Here is a 19,880-nt window from a genome sequence, read left to right on the forward strand (position 1 = left end):
TACTTGATATTTATGTTCAACCACTTGAATTAAAGCTGAAAGTCTGCACCTCAAATTCATTTGGATTTTTTGATTTTATATGGACCTTATGCCCCGTACACACACAATTGGAATTTCCGATGGACTTTTTCCGTCACATTTTCCGATCGTGTGTGACCCCATCGGAGATTTTTCATTGGAAATTCCGATGAATTCCATCAGAGTTTAGGTATAGAACATGTTCTATATTTTTCCGATGGAATTCCATCGTGTTTACGCGGCATAAGTGTAGATGTCACCAGTGGCGGTTCGTCCATAGAGGGCGCTGGAGCGCCGCCCCCTCTGGCTCTCACCGCCACTGAGTCAAATAACATAGATTCATGCATTGCACGAATCTATGTTATTTTCGCCGCTGTTATTCAGATGGTCGGCGCTCAATGTCCGGCCATCTGAATAACGCCAGCTGGTTGGCTGTAGGGAAATGTCTATCAAAGCCAACGGCTCTGATAGGCTTTCCCAATACAGCCCCCGGGTCCCGGAATCTTATTCTCGGAGCGCACAGACTGTACGCCCCTTGAATAAGATGACAGGCGCCTCAGCCAATCAGGTTGGCCGGTTCTGGCTACCTGTAACCTGATTGGCTGAGACGCCTGTCAGTCATCGAGGGCGGGAGAAGACATCGTGGGACGTGGATGCCTGACTCCAGTAAAGGTAAGTGCCGGGCGGGGGGGGGGAGGAAGAACGCAATTTACAGGGCACACGGCACAGTGGGGACAATTGGCACAGCGGCGACCATTAAAGGGCACAGTGGCTGCATTTAATGGCATGGCACAGTGGTGACAATGTATGGCACAGGGGCTGCGTTTAATGGCATGGCACAGTGGTGACAATGTATGGCACAGTGGCTGCGTTTAATGGCATGGCACAGTGGTGACAATGGATGGCACAGTGACTGCGTTTAATGGCATGGCACAGTGGTGACAATGTATGGCACAGGGGCTGCGTTTGATGGCATGGCACAGTGGTGACAATGGATGGCACAGTGACTGCGTTTAATGGCATGGCACAGTGGTGACAATGTATGGCACAGGGGCTGCGTTTGATGGCATGGCACAGTGGTGACAATGTATGGCACAGTGGCTGCGTTTAATGGCATGGCACAGTGGTGACAATGGATGGCACAGTGGTGACAATGGATGGCACAGTGGCTGCGTTTAATGGCATGGCACAGTGGTGACAATGTATGGCACAGTGGCTGCGTTTAATGGCATGGCACAGTGGTGACAATGTATGGCACAGTGGTGACAATGGATGGCACAGTGGTGACAATGGATGGCACAGTGGCTGCGTTAAATGGCATGGCACAGTGGTGACAATGTATGGCACAGTGGCTGCGTTTAATGGCATGGCACAGTGGTGACAATGGATGGCACAGTGACTGCGTTTAATGGCATGGCACAGTGGTGCGAATTGATGGCACAGTGACTGCATTTGATGGCATGGCACAGTGACTGCGTTTAATGGCATGGCACAGTGGTGCGAATTGATGGCACAGTGGCTGCATTTGATGGCATGTAACAGTGGCTGCGTTTGGGCACAGTGAGACTGCAATTTTTTTTTCCTTTGCGCCCCCCCAAAAATTTTGAGCACCAGCCGCCACTGGATGTCACACAAATAGCCTCTATATGTGATATAACCCAATAATTTCATTGCAGAATCTAAAGACTTGTTGAGAAACCTGACAGTTTTTAGATGCAGGACTTGCCCTGTATGTAAACCCACCAATGGACTACATGTCCCAGCATCCTGCTGTATTGTTTTTCCATCCGCTCTATAACATTCTGCTCCTCCCTCACATGTGGCTGATGCCCCTTTAGTTCTCTTATTGCTCGTATCTGACAATCACTGACAGTTTGATTTCCTCCTCAGATAAAATATAAAAAGGATCTTTCCAAGATGAGAGGGCCGGCCCACTACCACTCTCTGACCACCGACGACAACCTGACCATGAAGCGAGCGCAAAATGTGAACAAACTGGTCAGCGAGGTAAAGTGGTGTACATTCTTATAGCTCTGACATATTCTGCAGTGCTGTACAGAGAACTTTGAGCCAATCGCATCAGTCACAGCACCAGAAGAGCTCATGCTCTATTGTCCCTCCACAGTCATGCACAATTATTATTATATATTAGTATATAGCTTTGATTTATTCCACAGTGCTGTACAGAAAACACATCAGCTTCTTTACCAGAGGAGCTTACACTCTAATGTCCCCACCACATGTCACGTCTGACATTTTTACAATGCTATACAGAGAACCCTTACATCAGTCCCTGTATTAGAGGAGCTTACACTCGAATGGACAAGATCCACGTACATCCGCGCATATATAGGCGGGCGTAGCGCATCTCATTTACGCTACACCGCCGCAACTTAGAGAGGCAAGTGCTGTATTCTCAAAGCACTTGCGTCCTAAGTTACGGCAGCGTATCGTAAATGTGCCGGCGTAAGCGCGCGTAATTCAAATTGTGAATAGGTGGGCGTGTTTTATGCTAATACATCGTGACCCGACGTGATTGATGTTTTGAACGAACGCCGCATGCGCCGTCCGTGGGGTATCCCAGTGCGCATGCGTGAAATCACTTTGCAAATAGTCAATGCTTTCGACGTGAACGTAACTTACGCAAAGCCCCATTAGCGAACGATTTACGCAAACGACGTAAACGACAGGAAATTCGACGCTGTCCCGACGTCCATACTTAAAGCGGAGCTCCACCCTAAAGTGTAACTCAAGCTGATCGGAACCCGCCCCCCCTCAGGTGTCACATTTGACACCTTTCAGGGGGGAGGGGGGTGCAGATACCTGTCTAAAGACAGGTATTTGCACCCACTTCCGGCCACACGCTCGGGCACAAGACGGTTTTTCCTGACTTCCCGTCTGTCCCCCGTTGTGTGCTGGGAACACTAGGCTCCCAGCACACAGCGTGTGAGCCAATCGGCGGGCGCAGCGCGACTCGCGCATGCGCTGTAGGGAACCGGGTAGTGAAGCCGGAGCGCTTCACTTCCTGGTTCCCTCACTGAGGATGGCGGGGGAAGCAGCAGAGAGACGAGCGATCGCTCATCCTCTGCTGCGGACGGCGCTGGACTCCAGGACAGGTAAGTGTCCTAATATTAAAAGTCAGCAGCTGCAGTATTTGTAGCTGCTGGCTTTTAATATTTTTTTTTACTGGCACATCCGCTTTAACATTGTGTACGCCTCATAGAGGCAGGGGTAACATTACGCCGAAAAAAGCCTTTTGAGGAAAGTACGTTTGAGGATCGGCGTATCTAGCTAATTTGCATACTCGACACGGAAGCGCCACCTAGCGGCCAGCGTAAATATGCACCTTAGATCCGACGGCGTACTAAGACTAAGACGTACGTCAGTCGGATCTAGCCCAGATTCAGGCGTATCTTGTTTTGTGGATACAAAACAAAGATACGACTGCGCATCGTAGAACTTACGCGGCGTATCAATAGATACGCCGCCGTAAGTTCTTTGAGGATCTGGCCCTAATGTCTCCATCACAGTCACACACATTATTATTACATTTTTATATGGCTCTGACATATTCCACAGTGCTGCACAGAGAACACTGAGCCAGTCACATTAGTCCCCGCGCCAGAGGAACTTGCACTCTAATGTCCATGTTCACTTAGAATACATTTTTCTCTGTATTTTCAGGTGGGATACAGGAAGGACCTGGAGCACAGTAAAGGACATAGTATAAACTACTGTGAGACCCCCCAGTTCCAGAACGATAACAAGATCTCCAAGTTCACCAGTGATGTAAGCATTGCACCCCCCCCCCCCCCCAGCGGTTCCCGATCTGCGTAACCTCACAAATCTCAACCAGGGAATAAGCAATGTCTATAGCTGATAAGCTGCGGCTCTTGAGGCTCCTACTTACCGTGCACCCCCCTGATATAGAACATGCTGTTATAATAAACACAATGGCCTTTGCCTCTTCCCCGCAAACAATTGTTTAATCCGCTGTTACCTCTCCTTAATTAGAGTTAATTCCTCCCCGGTGAGTTTTCTAAGGGGGAGTCATTCCATTCATTCTTGTTAATTACTGTACCGTCTCTTCGCTCTCGCAAAGCAGAGGGAATTTCTGCTGCCGGAGAGGAAATGTTATTTTCGCAGATTTTCCCTCTTCTGGGAGGATTTGGGAGTTTACTCTCTGCACGCTCAACTATAATGAATACCATTTCATCGGTTATTTTAATCTCAATTTGTTGTGGTGTTTTATAAGTAGAACACCCGTTTTTTGAAGGGGCACTCCTCCCCAGAACAGTGTTTCTGATATTTAAAAAAAAATGGGATTTAAATCACCTGACAGTTTCCTCTATCTATTGGATACTCTCTGCATTGAGTTAGTGGGTGTGCACACCTGCTGTGCCCATTATGATGGGTTTCCACCATCCCTGTGCTGAGCTTCTAGGTCATCACACCTGCTGTGCCCACATTATAAGTGGTACCTGCTATCTCTGTGCTGAGTCTCCAGGTCTATAATATATATATAATGTGCATCCCAGTCTTAGGGCCATATTCTGAGTAGAGTTACGACGGTGTATCTCAGGAAACTCTGTCGTATCTCTCTTTTTTGGCCCGGGTATCTATGCGAGTGATTCCTAGAATCATTTTCGCATAGATACACTGAAGATCCGACATGTGTAAGTCACTTACACTGTCGGATCTTAAATGTAATTTCCCAGCCGGCCGCTAGGTGGCGTTTACGTTCAGGTCTCATTTGTTTATGCAAATGAGCCTGATACGCCGATTCCCGAACGAAATCGCGTCGCGTAACCGTTGCTTACGTCGTTTGCGTAAGCGTAAGGTTACCCCTGCTATATGAGGGGTAACCTTACGCCAGTCCCACGTATGCCATGTTAAGTATGGCGTCGGGTCCGCGTCGTCTTTTCCCGTTGGGTACGTCGTTTCCCCCAAGTCGTTCTTGAATACGACTTTACGTCAATGACGCACACGTCGGCGTCATTGACGTTTTCCGCCGAGAACTGGAGCATGCGCACTGGGCTATTTTTAGCCTGGCGCATGCGCAGTTCGTTCGAAATGGGGGCGCGCTTAATTTAAATATAAGCCGCCCCCTTTGAAATATACGCGGGGATACGCCGGGCCTTTTACACTACGCCTCTGCAAACTACGGAGCAAGTGCTTTAGGAATACGGCACTTGCTCCAGTAAGTTGCGGCGGCGTAGTGTAAATAGCTTACGCGATGCCGCCGCAGAAAGTATGTGAATATGGCCCTTAGTGCATAGTATTGATTTGGCGCACCCTTTGCAGCTATAGCAACTTCAGCTCCTCTGGGAAGGCTGTCCACAGGGTTTAGGAGTGTGTCTATAGGAATGTATGACCATTCTTCCAGAAGTGCATTTGTAAGGTCAGGGACTGATGTTGGACGAGAAGGCCTGGCTTGCAGTCTCTGCTTTAATCCATTCCAAAGATGTTCTATTGGGTTGAGGTCAGGACTCAGGCCAGTCAAATTCCTTCACCCCAAACTCGCTCATCCATGTCTTTATGGACCTTGCTTTGTACACTGGTGCGCAGTCATGTTGGAACAGGAAGGGGCCATCCCCAAACAGTTCCCTCAAAGTTGGGGGCATGAAATTGTCCAAAATGTCTTTGTATGCTGATGCCTTAAGAGTTCCCTTCACTGGAACTAAGGGGCCCAACAGCTGAAAAAAAACCCCACACCATAATCCCCCCTCCACCAAATGATTTGGACCAGCGCACAAAGCAAGGTCCATAAAGACATGGATAAGCAAGTTTGGGGTGGAGGAACTGACCTCCACCCAATAGAACACCTTTGGGATGAATTAGAGCGGAGACTGTGAGCCAGGTCTTCTTGTCCAACATCAGCGCCTGACCTCACAAATGCTCTTCTGGAAGAATGCTCAAACATTCCCATAGACACACTCCTAAACCTTGTGGACAGCCTTCCCAGGAGAGTTGAAGCTGTTATAAATGTAAAAGGTGGGCCAACTCCATATTGAACCCTACGGGCTAAGACTGGGATGAAATTAAAATTCATGTGTGTGTAAAGGCAGGTGTCCCAATACTTTTGGTAATATAGGATAGATAGATTGGTAGATAGTAGAGCTGCACGATTCTGGCTAAAATGAGAATCACGATTCTCTCACGATTCTTACAGCGTAACAAAATCTTTCACATTAAAACAAAAAAAAAATTGGGCTAACTTTACTGTTTCGTTTTTTTATTTTTATTTATTCAAGTGTATTTTTTCCCCAACAATTTTGTTTGAAAGACCGTGTGACATAAAATATTACAGCAATTGCCATTTTATTCCCTAGGGTCTCTGCTAAAATATATATAATGTTTGGGGGTTCCAAGTAATTTTCTAGCAAAAAATTTAGATTTTAACTTAAAGGGGTTGTAAAGGTAAAAAATGTTTTCCCTAAATAGCTTCCTTTACCTTAGTGCAGTTCTCCTTCACTTACCTCATCCTTCCATTTTGCTTTTTAACCACTTGACAACTGGGCACTTAAACACCCTTAATAACCAGACCAATTTTCAGCTTTCGGTGCTCTCACATTTTGAATGACAATAACTCAGTCATACAACACTGTAACCAAATGAAATTTTTGTCCTTTTTTTCCCCACAAATAGAGCTTTCTTTTGGTGGTATTTGATCACCTCTGCGGTTTTTATTTTTTTCGCTATAAATGAAAAAAGAACGAAAATTTTGTAAAAAAATGAATTTTTTTTCATTTCTATTATAACATTTTGCAAAAAATGAATTTTTCTTCATAAATTTGGCCTAAAATGTATACTGCTACATATCTTTGGTTAAAAAAAAAAAAAATTGGGTTATTATTTAGTCTGGGTGAAAGTTATAGGGTCTACAAGCTATGGTACCAATTACTGAAAATGTATCAATTTGATCACATCTGAAGTACTGACGGCCTTTCTCATTTCTTGAGACCCTAACATGCCAGAAAAGTACAAATACCCCCTAAATGACCCCTTTTTGGAAAGAAGACATTCCAAGGTATTTAGAAAGAGGCATGGTGAGTTTTTTGAAGTTGTAATTTTTTCCCACAATTCTTTTCAAAATCAAGTTTTTTTTTATTTTTATTTTTTTTCCACAAAAGTTTCATATTAGCAGGTTATTTCTCGCACACAGCATATTCATACCACAAAATACACCCCAAAACACATTCTGCTATTCCTCCCGAGTATGGCAATACCACATGTGTGAGACTTTTACATAGCGTGGCCACATACAGAGGCCCAACATGCAGGGAGCACCATCAGGCGTTCTGGAGCACCCAGACCAGTTCTGACATTCCTCTCCTACATGTAAAAATCATCATTTATTTGCTAGAAAATTACATAGAACCCCAAAACATTATATATGCTTTTTTAGCAAAGACCCTAGAGAATACAATGGCGGTCGTTGCAACTTTTTATCGCGCATGGTATTTGCACAGCAATTTTTCGAACGCATTTTTTTGGGAAATAAAACAGTTTTGTGCTTTTTTAAAAAAAAAACATTAAAGTTAGCCCAATGTTTTTGCATAATATGAAAGATGAAGTTACGCCGAGTAAATAGATACCCAACATGTCACCCTTCAATATTGCACACGCTTGTGGAATGGCGCCAAACTTCGCTACTTAAAAATCCCCATAGGCGACGTTTTAAATGTTTTTACTGGTTACATGTTTTTAGTTACAGAGGAGGTCTAGGGCCAAAATGATTGCTCTCGCTCTAACGTTCGCATCGATACCCCACATGTGTGGTTTGAACACCGTTTTCATATGTGGGCGGGACTTACGTACACATTCGCTTCTGTATACGAGCACGCGGGAACAGGGGCGCTTTAAATATTTTTATTTTATTTTTATTGTTCATTTTACTTTATTTATTTTAGTTTGACACGTTTTTCCCCAAAAATAAATGTTTTGTTCACTTTTATTCCAATTACAAGGAATGTAAACATCCCTTGTAATAGGAATATAGCATGACAGGTCCTCTTTACAGTGAGATGTGGGGTCAATAAGACCCCACATCTCACCTCTAGGCTGGGAAGCCTGAAAAAAAACAAAAAAAAAAAAAAACGATCCTGGCTTCGATCGCAGCGGTGAGTCAGAAGAAGCACCGGAGGGCGAAGGGAGTGGGGACGTCCACTTTTGCCTCCCGTAAGAACGATCAAGAGGCGGAACAGCCGCCATGATCGTTCTTATGGTGTAGGGAATCGCTGGCTGAAAAAAATGATATCTGAATGATGCCTGTAGCTGCAGGCATCATTTAGATATCCCTGCACAAAGTCAAGGACCTCATATGACGTGGGCGGGAAGTGGTTAAAACACATTTTTTTCTGGGTATTGCAGAGTATTGGCCGGGGTATTGCAAAGTATTGGTGTTGGGGTATTGCAGAGTATTGGTGTTGGGGTATTGCAGAGTATTGGTGCGGGGGTATTGCAGAGTATTGGTGCGGGGGTATTGCAAAGTATTGGCCGGGGTATTGCAAAGTATTGGTGCGGGGGTATTGCAGAGTATGGTGCGGGGGTATTGCAGAGTATTGTGTGGGGGGTATTGCAGAGTATTGTGTGGAGGGTATTGCAGAGTATTGTGCGGGGGTATTGCAGAGTATTGTGTGGGGGGTATTGCAAAGTATTGGTGCGGGGGTATTGCAGAGTATGGTGCGGGGGTATTGCAGAGTATGGTGCGGGGGTATTGCAGAGTATTGTGTGGGGGGTATTGCAGAGTATTGTGTGGAGGGTATTGCAGAGTATTGTGCGGGGGGTATTGCAGAGTATTGTGCGGGGGTATTGCAGAGTATTGTGCGGGGGGTATTGCAGAGTATTGTGCGGGGGGTATTGCAAAGTATTGGTGCGGGGGTATTGCAGAGTATGGTGCGGGGGTATTGCAGAGTATTGTGTGGGGGGTATTGCAGAGTATTGCGCGGGGGTTTTGCAGAGTATTGCGCGGGGGTTTTGCAGAGTATTGCGCGGGGGTTTTGCAGAGTATTGCACGGGGGTTTTGCAGAGTATTGCGCGGGGGGTATTGCAGAGTATTGCGCGGGGGGTATTGCAGATTATTGCGCAGGGGGTATTGCAGAGTAATTGCGCAGGGAAGGCAGAGCATTGCAGAGTATTGCGCAGGGAAGGCAGAGTATTGCAGGGGTTAATGCAGAGTATTGCACAGGGAAGGAAGAGTATTGCAGGGGGTTAATGCAGAGTATTGCACAGGGAAGGAAGAGTATCTCAGGGGGTTAATGCAGAGTATTGCACAGGGAAGGAAGAGTATTGCAGGGGGTTAATGCAGAGTATTGCACAGGGAAGGCAGAGTATTGCAGGGGTTAATGCAGAGTATTGCACAGGGAAGGAAGAGTATTGCAGGGGTTAATGCAGAGTATTGCACAGGGAAGGAAGAGTATTGCAGGGGGTTAATGCAGAGTATTGCACAGGGAAGGCAGAGTATTGCAGGGGTTAATGCAGAGTATTGCACAGGGAAGGAAGAGTATCTCAGGGGGTTAATGCAGAGTATTGCACAGGGAAGGCAGAGTATTGCAGGGGTTAATGCAGGGATGGCTGAGCAGGGATGGATGGATCTGTGACTGCAATAGTCACAGATCCATCCCACACTGCTGCTGCCATCCGCGCTCTCCTCTCACACTGTACCGATCGGTACAGCGAGAGGAGGGAGGAACCGGCGTCATCAAATGACGCCGGTTTGTTTACCTGTGATCGCGCCGTCATTGGACGGCGCGATCACATGGTAAAAGACCGCGGTTGTCGGTCAGTTACCGAGATCTGTGTAGCGCCGGGTCTCATAGACCCGGCGCGCACAGAATTTTAGTGTGCGCGCCCGAGGCGGCGCGCATTACTGCTTCTGGTGGGCGCCGTTAAATAACGGCGACCCCCAGTTAAGCAACCACCTTGCCGCCGTTATATGACGGCGGCTGGTGGTTAAGTGGTTAATGTCCTTATTTCTTCTGAGAAATCCTCACTTCCTGTTCTTCTGTCTGTAACTCCACACAGTAATGCGAGGCTTTCTCCCTGGTGTGGAGAAAGTCTCTTGAGGGGGGGGGGGGGCGAGCAGGAGTGTCAGAACACTCTCTACTTTGCAGATAGAGAAAGGAGCTGTGTGTTAGGCCTCGTACACACGACCAAGTTTCTCGGCAAAAACCAGCAAGAAACTTGCTGTTTTTTTTTTTTTGCCGAGGAAACCGGTCGTGTGTACACTTTTCGACGAGGAAACTGTCGAGGAACTCGTCGAGCCAAAAAGAGAGCATGTCTTCTTTTTCCTCAACGGGAATGGGGAAATTTGGCTCGCCGAGATCCTCGACAGCCTAACAAGGTACTCGACGAGCAAAACGATTTGTTTTGTCCGTCGAGTTTCTCGGTCCTGTGTACGAGGCTTTAGTGGGCATCCTGACTCTCCTGCTCGCCCCCTCAAGAGGCTTTCTCCACACAAATGTAAAGGATGTCCAAGTGGATTTTGTTCACTTTGAAGAGATTTTCACTTACTTCCTGCTGTGTCACTAAAATAAGAAGTAAAGGAAAGGCTTTGGACACAGACAAGAAAAAAAAAAAAAAAAGAAGAAAAATGTACATAGAGGGCTCGTGCCCACTGCAGCTAAAAAAAAAAAAGCTGCTTTTGCAGGCATTTCAGCTTTTATTTCTCTGCTTAAAATGTTAATTAATACAAATAATAATACCTCTGCCGGGTTAGCTTCACTGGGTAGGCATCTAAATTGTTATTTCTATCTATCTATATTTCAGTGGGTAGGAAATTTCTGGGCCAGATTCACAGAAGAAATACGCCGGAGTATCTACTGATACTCCGGCGTATTTTCAAATTTGCCGCATCGTATCTTAATTTGTGATTCACAAACAAGATACGACGGCATTTGGCTAAGATCCGACAGGCTTACGGCTTCGTACGCCTTCGGATCTTAGGCTGCAATACTTCGGCCGCCACTGGGTGGAGTTCGCGTCGTTTTCCAGCGTCGGGTATGCAAATTAGCTTTTACGGCTATCCACGAAGGTACTCGCGTGCGTTACGTCGTCGCAAGTCGTTTTTTCCCTTCGCAAAGTTAAGCCTGTTTTTTCATGGCTTAACTTTAGACCAGCCATGTTAAAGTATGGCCGTCGTTCCCGCGTCAATTTTTTTTATTTTTTTGTGTAAGTACGTTACGCACGTCGCCATTCACAAACACGTTGGGGCGCCGTAATTTCGCGCAAAACACGGCGGGAAATTTCCAAACGGAGCATGCGCTTCGGCGCGGGAACGCGCCTAATTTAAATGGTACACGCCCCATTTGAATTAGGCGGGCTTGCGCCGGACGGCTTTACGCTACGCCGCCGAAAGTTTACACGCAAGTGCTTGGTGAATCAGGCACTTGCGCTGAAAACTTGCGGCGGTGTAACGTAAAGACGATACATTACGCCGCCGGATTTGTACCTGAATCTGGCCCTCTATCTCTATCCAAACAAAAATAAACTGTCTTGACTAGAGATACATTGTAACTTTTGTGGATTAAATTTGTTTTTTTATTATTAATATTATTATTATTATTATTATTATTATTAGGTTTTAGAAATAAATACAGAAACAAAGTTAGATTACAATATAACACAAAATAAGAAGGGGATTCCTGCAAGTAGAATTTAAAAGAACAATACAGAATAAAAATAAAAGGGAACGGTATTTGACAGCATATAATAAGATAAACAAATATAAACAATTTGTATGTAAATTATAGTAAATAATAACAAGGAAATAAAACAACAGCCTTGGAAAAGAAATAATGCATCCAACAAAGTACATAGAAAATATATAAGGACAACTAATATGAGGAAAAGGAGTTCTTACGTTTTAGTTTTCATGGGCCAGATTCTCAGTGGAGATACGACGGCGTATCTCCTGATATGCCATCGTATCTCTGAGTTCCGCCGTCGTATCTATGCGCCTGATTCATAGAATCAGTTACGCATTGATTTCCCTTAGATCCGACAGGCGTAAGTCTCTTACGCCGTCAGATCGTAACTGCATATTTACGCTGGCCGCTAGGGGCGTGTACGCTGATTTACGCGTCAAAATATGTAAATCAGCTAGATACGTGAATTCACGAACGTACGCTCGGCCGGCGCAGTACAGTTACGCCGCTTACGTTAGGCTTTTCCCGGCGTATAGTTACCCCTGCTATATGGTGGCGTAAGTGCGGCGTTCCAATGTTAAGTATGGCCGTCGTTCCCGCATCGAAATTTTAAAAAGTTACGTTGTTTGCGTAAGTCGTCCGTGAATGGGGCTGGACGTCATTTGCGTTCACGTCGAAACCAATGACGTCCTTGCGGAGAATTAGGAGCAATGCACACTGGGAAATTCCATGGACGGCGCATGCGCCGTTCGGGGAAAAACGTCAATCACGTCGGGTCACAGAACATTAACATAAAACACGCCCCCCTGTCCCACATTTGAATTAGGCGGGCTTACGCCGGCCGATTTACGCTACGCCGCCGCAACTTACGGAACAAGTTCTTTGAGAATACAGCACTTGCCCGTCTAAGTTGCGGAGGCGTAACGTAAATCGGATACGTTACTCCGCCGCAAAGATACTCGGATCTACGTGAATCTACCCCCATGTTTTCTGGCAGTGTCCAGAAGCTTACTAGAAAAGGCAAAGAATTACAGAAAAAAAAGAGGACACTGTCAGTAACTGACTCATTACACAAATATATCAGTTCAATATAAAATTAAATAAAAAAAAAGCTCTATTAAAATACATTTGAATTCAGATATAGAAGGATGAAAATTTTGAATTTTCAATGCATTAGGCCTCGTACACACGACCGTTTTCCTCGACAGAATCCATCAAGAAACTTGTTGGCAGAGCTTTTTTGCCGAGGAAAAAGGTCGTGTGTATGGCCTCGTACAGACGACCGAGAAACTCGATGGAAAAGACACATCGTTTTCCTCGACGAGTTCCTTGTCAGGCTTGTGGAGAAACTTGACAAGCTTTCTTTGCGTACACACTGTCAAGACCAAATCTCGTCGTTCTCAAACGCGGTGACGTACAACACGTACACCGGCAGGGGAAGTTCGATTCCACTGGCGCCACCCTTGGGGCTGCTTTTGCTAATCTCATGTTACTGCGTGTTAAGTAAAAGTTTGGTAAGAGACGATTCGCGCTTTTCAGACTGTTACAGCGTGACAAATGTGCTATCTCCATTACAAACGCTACTTTTACCGAAGGTGCGCTCCCGTCTCATACTTTATTTTGAGCATGCGCGGGTTTCTTAGCATACACACAAACGTGTTTCTCGTCGAAAACCAGCCCGGCGAGGAAATTGAAACTCCCGTTGAGGAAAAAGAGAACTTGTTCTCTTTTTTCCTCGTCGAGTTCCTCGACAGTTTTCTCGATGAAAAGCACACACACGACCGTTTTCCTCAGCAAAAAAGCTCTCCCACCAAGTTTCTTGATGGATTCTGTCGGGGAAACCGGTCGTGTGTACGAGGCCTCAGTATTATTATTTTCCTACCTTAAAGTGTTTTTCAACCCACAACAATAAAGTCTGTGGGGTAGATTCAGGTAGGGGCGCGCACTGATACGGCGGCGCAGCGTATCGTCTTTACACTACGCCGCCGTAAATTACAAGAGCAAGCGCTGTATTCACGAAGCACTTGCTCCATAATTTGCGGCGGCGTAGCGTAAAAGGGGCCGGCGTAAGCGCGTGTAATTCAAATGATCCGGTAGGGGCGTGGATCATTTAAATTAGGCGCGTTCCCGCGCCGAACGTACTGCGCATGCGCCGTCCCTAAAATTTCCCAATGTGCATTGCGCTGAATGACGTCGCAAGGACGTCATTGGTTTAGACATGAACGTAAATGGCATCCAGCGCCATTCACGGACGACTTACGCAAACGACGTAAAATTTTCAAATCGCGACGCGGGAAAGACGTCCATACCATTGGCTATCCTAATAGCAGGAGCAGCCTTACGCCGAAAACGAGTTACGCAAACGACATAAAAAACTACCGCCGGGCGCACGTACGTTTATGAATCGGCGTAAGTATGTGATTTGCATACTCTACGCTGACAACTACAGAAGCGCCACCTAGCGGCCAGCGTGAGAATGCACCCTAAGATACGACGGCGTAAGAGACTTATGCCAGTCATATCTTAGGCTAATGCCGGCGTATCTAGCTTTCTGAATACAGAAAATAGATACGCCGGAGTAGCTTTGAATTTACGCGGCGTATCTATGGATACGCCAGCGTAAATCGTTCCTGAATCTACCCCCGTATATGCAGTAAAGCATTCTTGTTATACTCACTGTGGAACCTAAGGGGTAGTCCTCCACGTAGTGTAAAAATCCTGTTTGATCCTGTCTTCTCTGATCTTCCCCTTCTTCCACTGACCCCAAACAATCTCCTGATAAGACAGAGCCTTTGGAGTCACGCTGCACATGCTCAGTTTGGTGTGTTTTGCTAGAGAATTGTTTTCTTCTTGGGAGAGTGCATGTGATCAACACAGAGCCAATCAGCACTGTCCAGACAGAGGGTCAGGGGTCATGCAGCCTCATAGGACAGTCATAGTAGAATGAAAACTCCTCCTACAAGCTTTAACCAAACACTGATAGATGTCACAAGACTGCTATATACTGGTCATGAGAAAAGGTATTTAGCAGTTAATATTTACTAAAATAACTGTGTTTCCATGTTCTGCGTATTTTGGGAGACCAGATATCTTGCAGCCAGCAGGGTCCTGAGGTTAGTAACACTTTAAAGCGGAGGTCCACACAAAAAGTGAACCTCCGCTTTTTATACCCCTCCCCCCTGTGTCACATTTGGCACCTTTCAGGGAGTAGGGGGTGCAGATACCTGTATAATACAGGTGTTTGCACCCACTTCCGGGCATAGCTCCCCACAGAATCTGCGGATATCTACACCACTCCCCCCCCCGCTTTAGGGACCAGTGTAGATGCACAGCGTGACTCGCGCATGCGCAGTAGGGAAACGGGCAGTGAAGCCGTAACGCTTCACTTCCTGTTTCCCTCACCGAGGATGGCGGCGGGGCAGCCGAGAGACGAGCGATTGCTTGGCTTCAGCTGCCGACATCGCGGGCACCCCCTGGACAGGTAAGTGTCCATTTATTAAAAGTCAGCAGCTGCAATATTTGTAGCTGCTGGCTTTTAATATTTTTTGTTTAGGTGGACCTCCGCTTTAAGATGTAATTTTGGTCTATTATATGATGATTACATTTGAATCCTTGGAGGTTTTATGTTTATTTATATATCTTTCCCCCTCGCCCCTGTAGCTGAAATATAAGGAAAAGTACCAGACTCAGATGAAGGGTCACTATGATGGCGTGGGGATGGACCGGCGCATGATGCACGCCATGAAGGCCGGGAATCTTGCCAGCAATGTGAGTACATTAACTACCAACCACAAGTCAATCAGATTATTAAATGTTGAAGCAACAGCTTGATGAACACACAGATATCTGACAGTAAGCTCATAGGGCCAGATTCCCCAAAAAGAGATACGACGGCGTTTCTTCTGATACGCCGTCGTATCTCTGTTTCTATCTATGCGACTGATTCATAGAATCAGTTACGCATAGATATCCCTAAGATCCGACAGGTGTAATAGTTTTACACTGTCAGATCTTAGGATGCAATACCTCGGCCGCCGCTGGGGGGAGTTCGCATCGTAAACCAGCGTCGGGTATGCAAATTAGTAGTTACGGCGATCCACAATGGTTTTTCGCGTTCGCTACATCGCTGCTAGTCAAGTTTCCCGTCGCAAAGTTAGTCGTCGTTTTTGCTGCCTTAACTTTACACAGCACACGTATGTGCTGTATAAAGTATGGCCGTCATTCCCGCGTCGAATTTCAAATTTTTTACTTCTTGCATAAGACGTCCGGGAATACGAAAGTACTCTACGCACGTCGCCGTTCGAAAAAATGACGTCACTTCGCGCAAAGCACGGCGGGAAATTCAAAAGGGAGCATGCGCAGTGGGTCCGGCGCGGGAGCGCGCCTAATTTAAATGGCGCACGCCCCTTTGAATTACGCGGGCTTACGCCGGAGGCCGCCGGCGTAGGTTTTCATTGCAAGTGCTTTGTGATTCAGGCACTTGCGATGAAATCTTGCGGCGGTGTAACGTATCTACGATATGTTACGCCAAAGTGTTCCCACAAAGTTGGGAGCATAACATTTTTGAAAATGTCTTGGTATGCTGACGCCTTAGCAGTTCCCTTCACTGGATTCACATCGAAAACAATAACGTCCTTGCGACGTCATTTGGAGCAATGCACCCTGGGAGTTTTGACGGACGGGGCAATGTGCAGTTCGTTCGGCGCGGGGACACGCTTCATTTAAATTAAACACGCCCCCTACTCGCCGCATTTGAATTCTGCGCCCTTACCCCGCGAGAGATACACTACGCCGCCGTAACTTACGGCGCAAATTCTTTCAGGATTCAAAGAAAAGCAAAGTAAGTAAGTAAGTAAGTTACAGCGGCGTAGCGTATCTCACATACGCTGTGCCCACGCAGATGTATGTGGATCTGCCCCCATGTGTTTATTTAAAGGCAGGCGTCCCAATACTGGCACTCAGGGATTGATAAGTGACACATGTATCTGTTCATTTCTATTGAAAGCTGTATGAGTGACTGTAACCTGTGTGTCCTGCAGTTGTCCTATAAGTCAGACAAGAATGACGTTGCTGATGGCGAGTATAATTACCCGGCTGACCTCGCCCCGTCTTATCAGACCACCAAGAAGCTGGAGCCATTGAAGGATGTAAGTCCCAGCGCATATCTGCTCAGATTCCCATATAAGCGACACTTTCCAACATGATAATATTGTCATAAATTCCATACATTGTCTTTGCTGAGAAAAAAAAGTGGCATTCATCACTAATAATTCTTAACACACTGCATGTGAATTGAGTTTGGTGGTCTCAGCCCGGCTCCCGGTGGGTGTGCTATGCGAGGTAAGCCTGCGCTCAGTACGCCCACCCCCCTCCCACAAAAAACACCACACTTACACGCACTCGAAATTGGGTTAACATGCACGCACTTTGACCACGCGGTCTCTAAAAAGAGAGGCGAAAGAACTAATGGGGCTGGTTGAGCGGGCTAATCCTCTCACTCCCTTATAGGGCGTCCCTCTGCCCGTTGGGCTTCAAAGAGGAGCAGGTAGGGCGGGCTGTGTGGGAGGACCCCCTCACACACCCGCCATTGCCACCCGGGGCATGGAGAAAGGTGGCAGATTGCCTCTGGGGGAGGCCTGCCTACTCCCAACTCCTGCAGTCTGGCTCCTCTCTCTCGTACACGCACAAAATACACTTTAAAAAAAAAAGTTATCCTCGACGTCCAGTCCAGTGACTTTGCCTAGGCTGAGATGATGTCATCAGTCTACTGCAGGAAGGAGGAAGCATTTCCTCAGTCTCCTCTAATGATCAGACTGCAACATCAATGTAACTTTGTTGCAAGGTAAGAGGCTGTTTGTTTACAGTACATTCCCTTGTCAATTGGGAATCCCTGACAGCGGAATATTCCCAGCAAGGATGAGTCATTGGTTGTTAGGATATTGGTGGGTGCTGGCTGTCCATAGATGAGTCTTTTTTTATTTTTTTGTTCCAACCAGTGGATTGGCTGAACCAGCCAAATTTAATCCATGTATGGCTGATTTAAAGCGGGAGTTCACCCATAAAAAATGTTTACCCTTAGATTGATGCTCATTTTGTCTAGGGAAATCGGCTAGTTGTTTTAAAATCGAAGCAGTACTTACCGTTATAGAGAGCGATCTTCTCCGCCGCTTCCGGGTATGGGTCTTCAGGACTGGGCGTTCCTATTTTGATTGACAGGCTTCCGACAGGCTTCCGACGGTCGCATACAGCGCGTCACGAGTTGCCGAAAGTAGCCGAACGTCGGTGCGCAGGCGCCGTATAGAGCGGCACCGACGTTCGGCTTCTTTCGGCAACTCGTGACGCGCTGTATGCAATGGTCGGAAGGCTGTCAATCAAATAGGAACACCCAGTCCCGAAGACCATACCCGGAAGCGGCGGAGAACATCGATCTCTAAAACGGAAAGTACTGCATTGATTTAAAAAAAAAAAACACCTGATTCTGCGTCCCGTAATTAGCCTCAATCTAATGTTAAATTTTTTTTTCGGGTGAACCCCCCGCTTTAACCACTTAAAGCAGAGGTTCACCCTAAAACAATTATATACCATTCCAACCAGCATACTGCCGACATGTACAGTATGCTGTTTTTTTTTTGCTATACATACCGTTTTAACGTTCTTTTTCTTTTCTGACTCCCGCGGAGAATTGGCGTTCCTATGAAGAGGCGTAGATGATTGACGTGCGGCTAAGGCGCGTCACGCGTTCCAAAAATAGCCAAACTGGGACTCGGCTGTCTACGGCGCCTGTGCAGTCAGCTCCTAGTCTGTGCGCAAGCGCCGTATAGCGCTGTATAGAGCCGAGTCCTAGTCCAGCTATTTTCAGAACGCGTGACGCGCCTTAGCCGCACGTCAATCATCTACACCTCCTCATAGGAACGCCTATTCATAGGAACGCCTATTCCCCGCGGGAGTCAGAAAAGAAAAAGTACAATAAAACGGTATGTACAGCAAAAAAAAAAACAGCATACTGTACATGTCGGCAGTACGCTGGTTGGAATGGTATATAATTGTTTTAGGGTGAACCTCCGCTTTAAGGACCGCCCCTCCACAATGTACTGCGGATCTGCAGCCTGTACAACCAAAGCTATGTACTGGTACGTAATTTCCGGTTTCTGGGTTTAGGGTGAGCGCAGTGTGCACCCCACCTGCTGTGATTGCATACAGTGGGAATCTGCTGATCGGCTGTGTCCATTTACACCCCAGCGTAGATCGAAGCTCCAAAATGCTGGAGGAGAAAAAAATCAATTATTCTCTATGGGGTTGGTTCACATCTCAACTCCAAATCACCTGAACCCAAATGCCTGAGCTTTTTTTGTAACTCATATTGGACAGACTTGCGCGCTTTTGACGCATTTTTATTCTCATAGAAATTAACGTAAACGTGCGATTTGCGCATTTTGTTTGCTTTTTGTGTGTTTTCTGCTCAAATAAAAAAACAAAACAAAAACAAAATTCGAAATAATATATGAATAAATAAATGTAAAATAAATACACAAATAACTAAAAATAATAATAAATAAATAATAATAATTAACCCCTAACCTTAACCTTAATGTATTAAATACATCATTATTATTATTATTATTATTACTACTATTATTATTATCATTATTATTATTATTATTATTATTAATAATAATAATAAAAAACACCCAAACCTGAAAAATAATAATAATATGTTTTATTGTTATTATTATTATTATTATTATTATTATTATTATTATTATTATTATTATTATTATTATTATTATTATCATTATTATTAATAGTAATTATAATTTATTTATTTAGTTTGTGTTAGAATTAGGGTGTTTATTTGTTCTTATTTTATTATTTTAAAAAGTTAGGGGGTTCAGGTTAGGGGTTCATTATTTATTTATTATTACATAGTATTCATTTATTGTATTTATTTATTTATGATTTTTTATTTATTCATGTATTATTATTATTATTAGTAGTAGTAGTAGTAGTAGTATTAACACCCTAACCCCAGATATATATATAGAACAATAAATAAAAAACATGCTAACCCAAACCCTAATTATTATTATTATTTTAGGTACTTATATAGCACTGTCAATAATCCCTAATCCTAACCTTAACTCTAACCCACAGGTGTCAAACACAAGGCTCGCGGGCCGAATCCGGCCCTCCATGCCATTTCATGTGGCCCTTGCA

At 45.4% G+C, this 19,880-nt stretch overlaps 1 protein-coding gene across 1 annotated transcript in view; it reads left to right on the forward strand.

The window, feature by feature from the left end:
• LOC120946832 (nebulin related anchoring protein) overlaps nucleotides 1–19,880 on the forward strand; it is a 170,777-nt gene that overhangs the window by 56,283 nt on the left and 94,614 nt on the right. The window contains exons 11-14 of the mRNA XM_040361581.1: nucleotides 1,909–2,025; nucleotides 3,703–3,807; nucleotides 15,327–15,434; nucleotides 16,706–16,813. Coding sequence (XP_040217515.1) covers nucleotides 1,909–2,025; nucleotides 3,703–3,807; nucleotides 15,327–15,434; nucleotides 16,706–16,813 — 438 coding nt within the window. The remainder of the gene's footprint in view (nucleotides 1–1,908; nucleotides 2,026–3,702; nucleotides 3,808–15,326; nucleotides 15,435–16,705; nucleotides 16,814–19,880) is intronic.

This window comes from Rana temporaria, chromosome 8 (genome assembly GCF_905171775.1).
Source record: "Rana temporaria chromosome 8, aRanTem1.1, whole genome shotgun sequence".
NCBI classification, from domain to species: domain Eukaryota; kingdom Metazoa; phylum Chordata; class Amphibia; order Anura; family Ranidae; genus Rana; species Rana temporaria.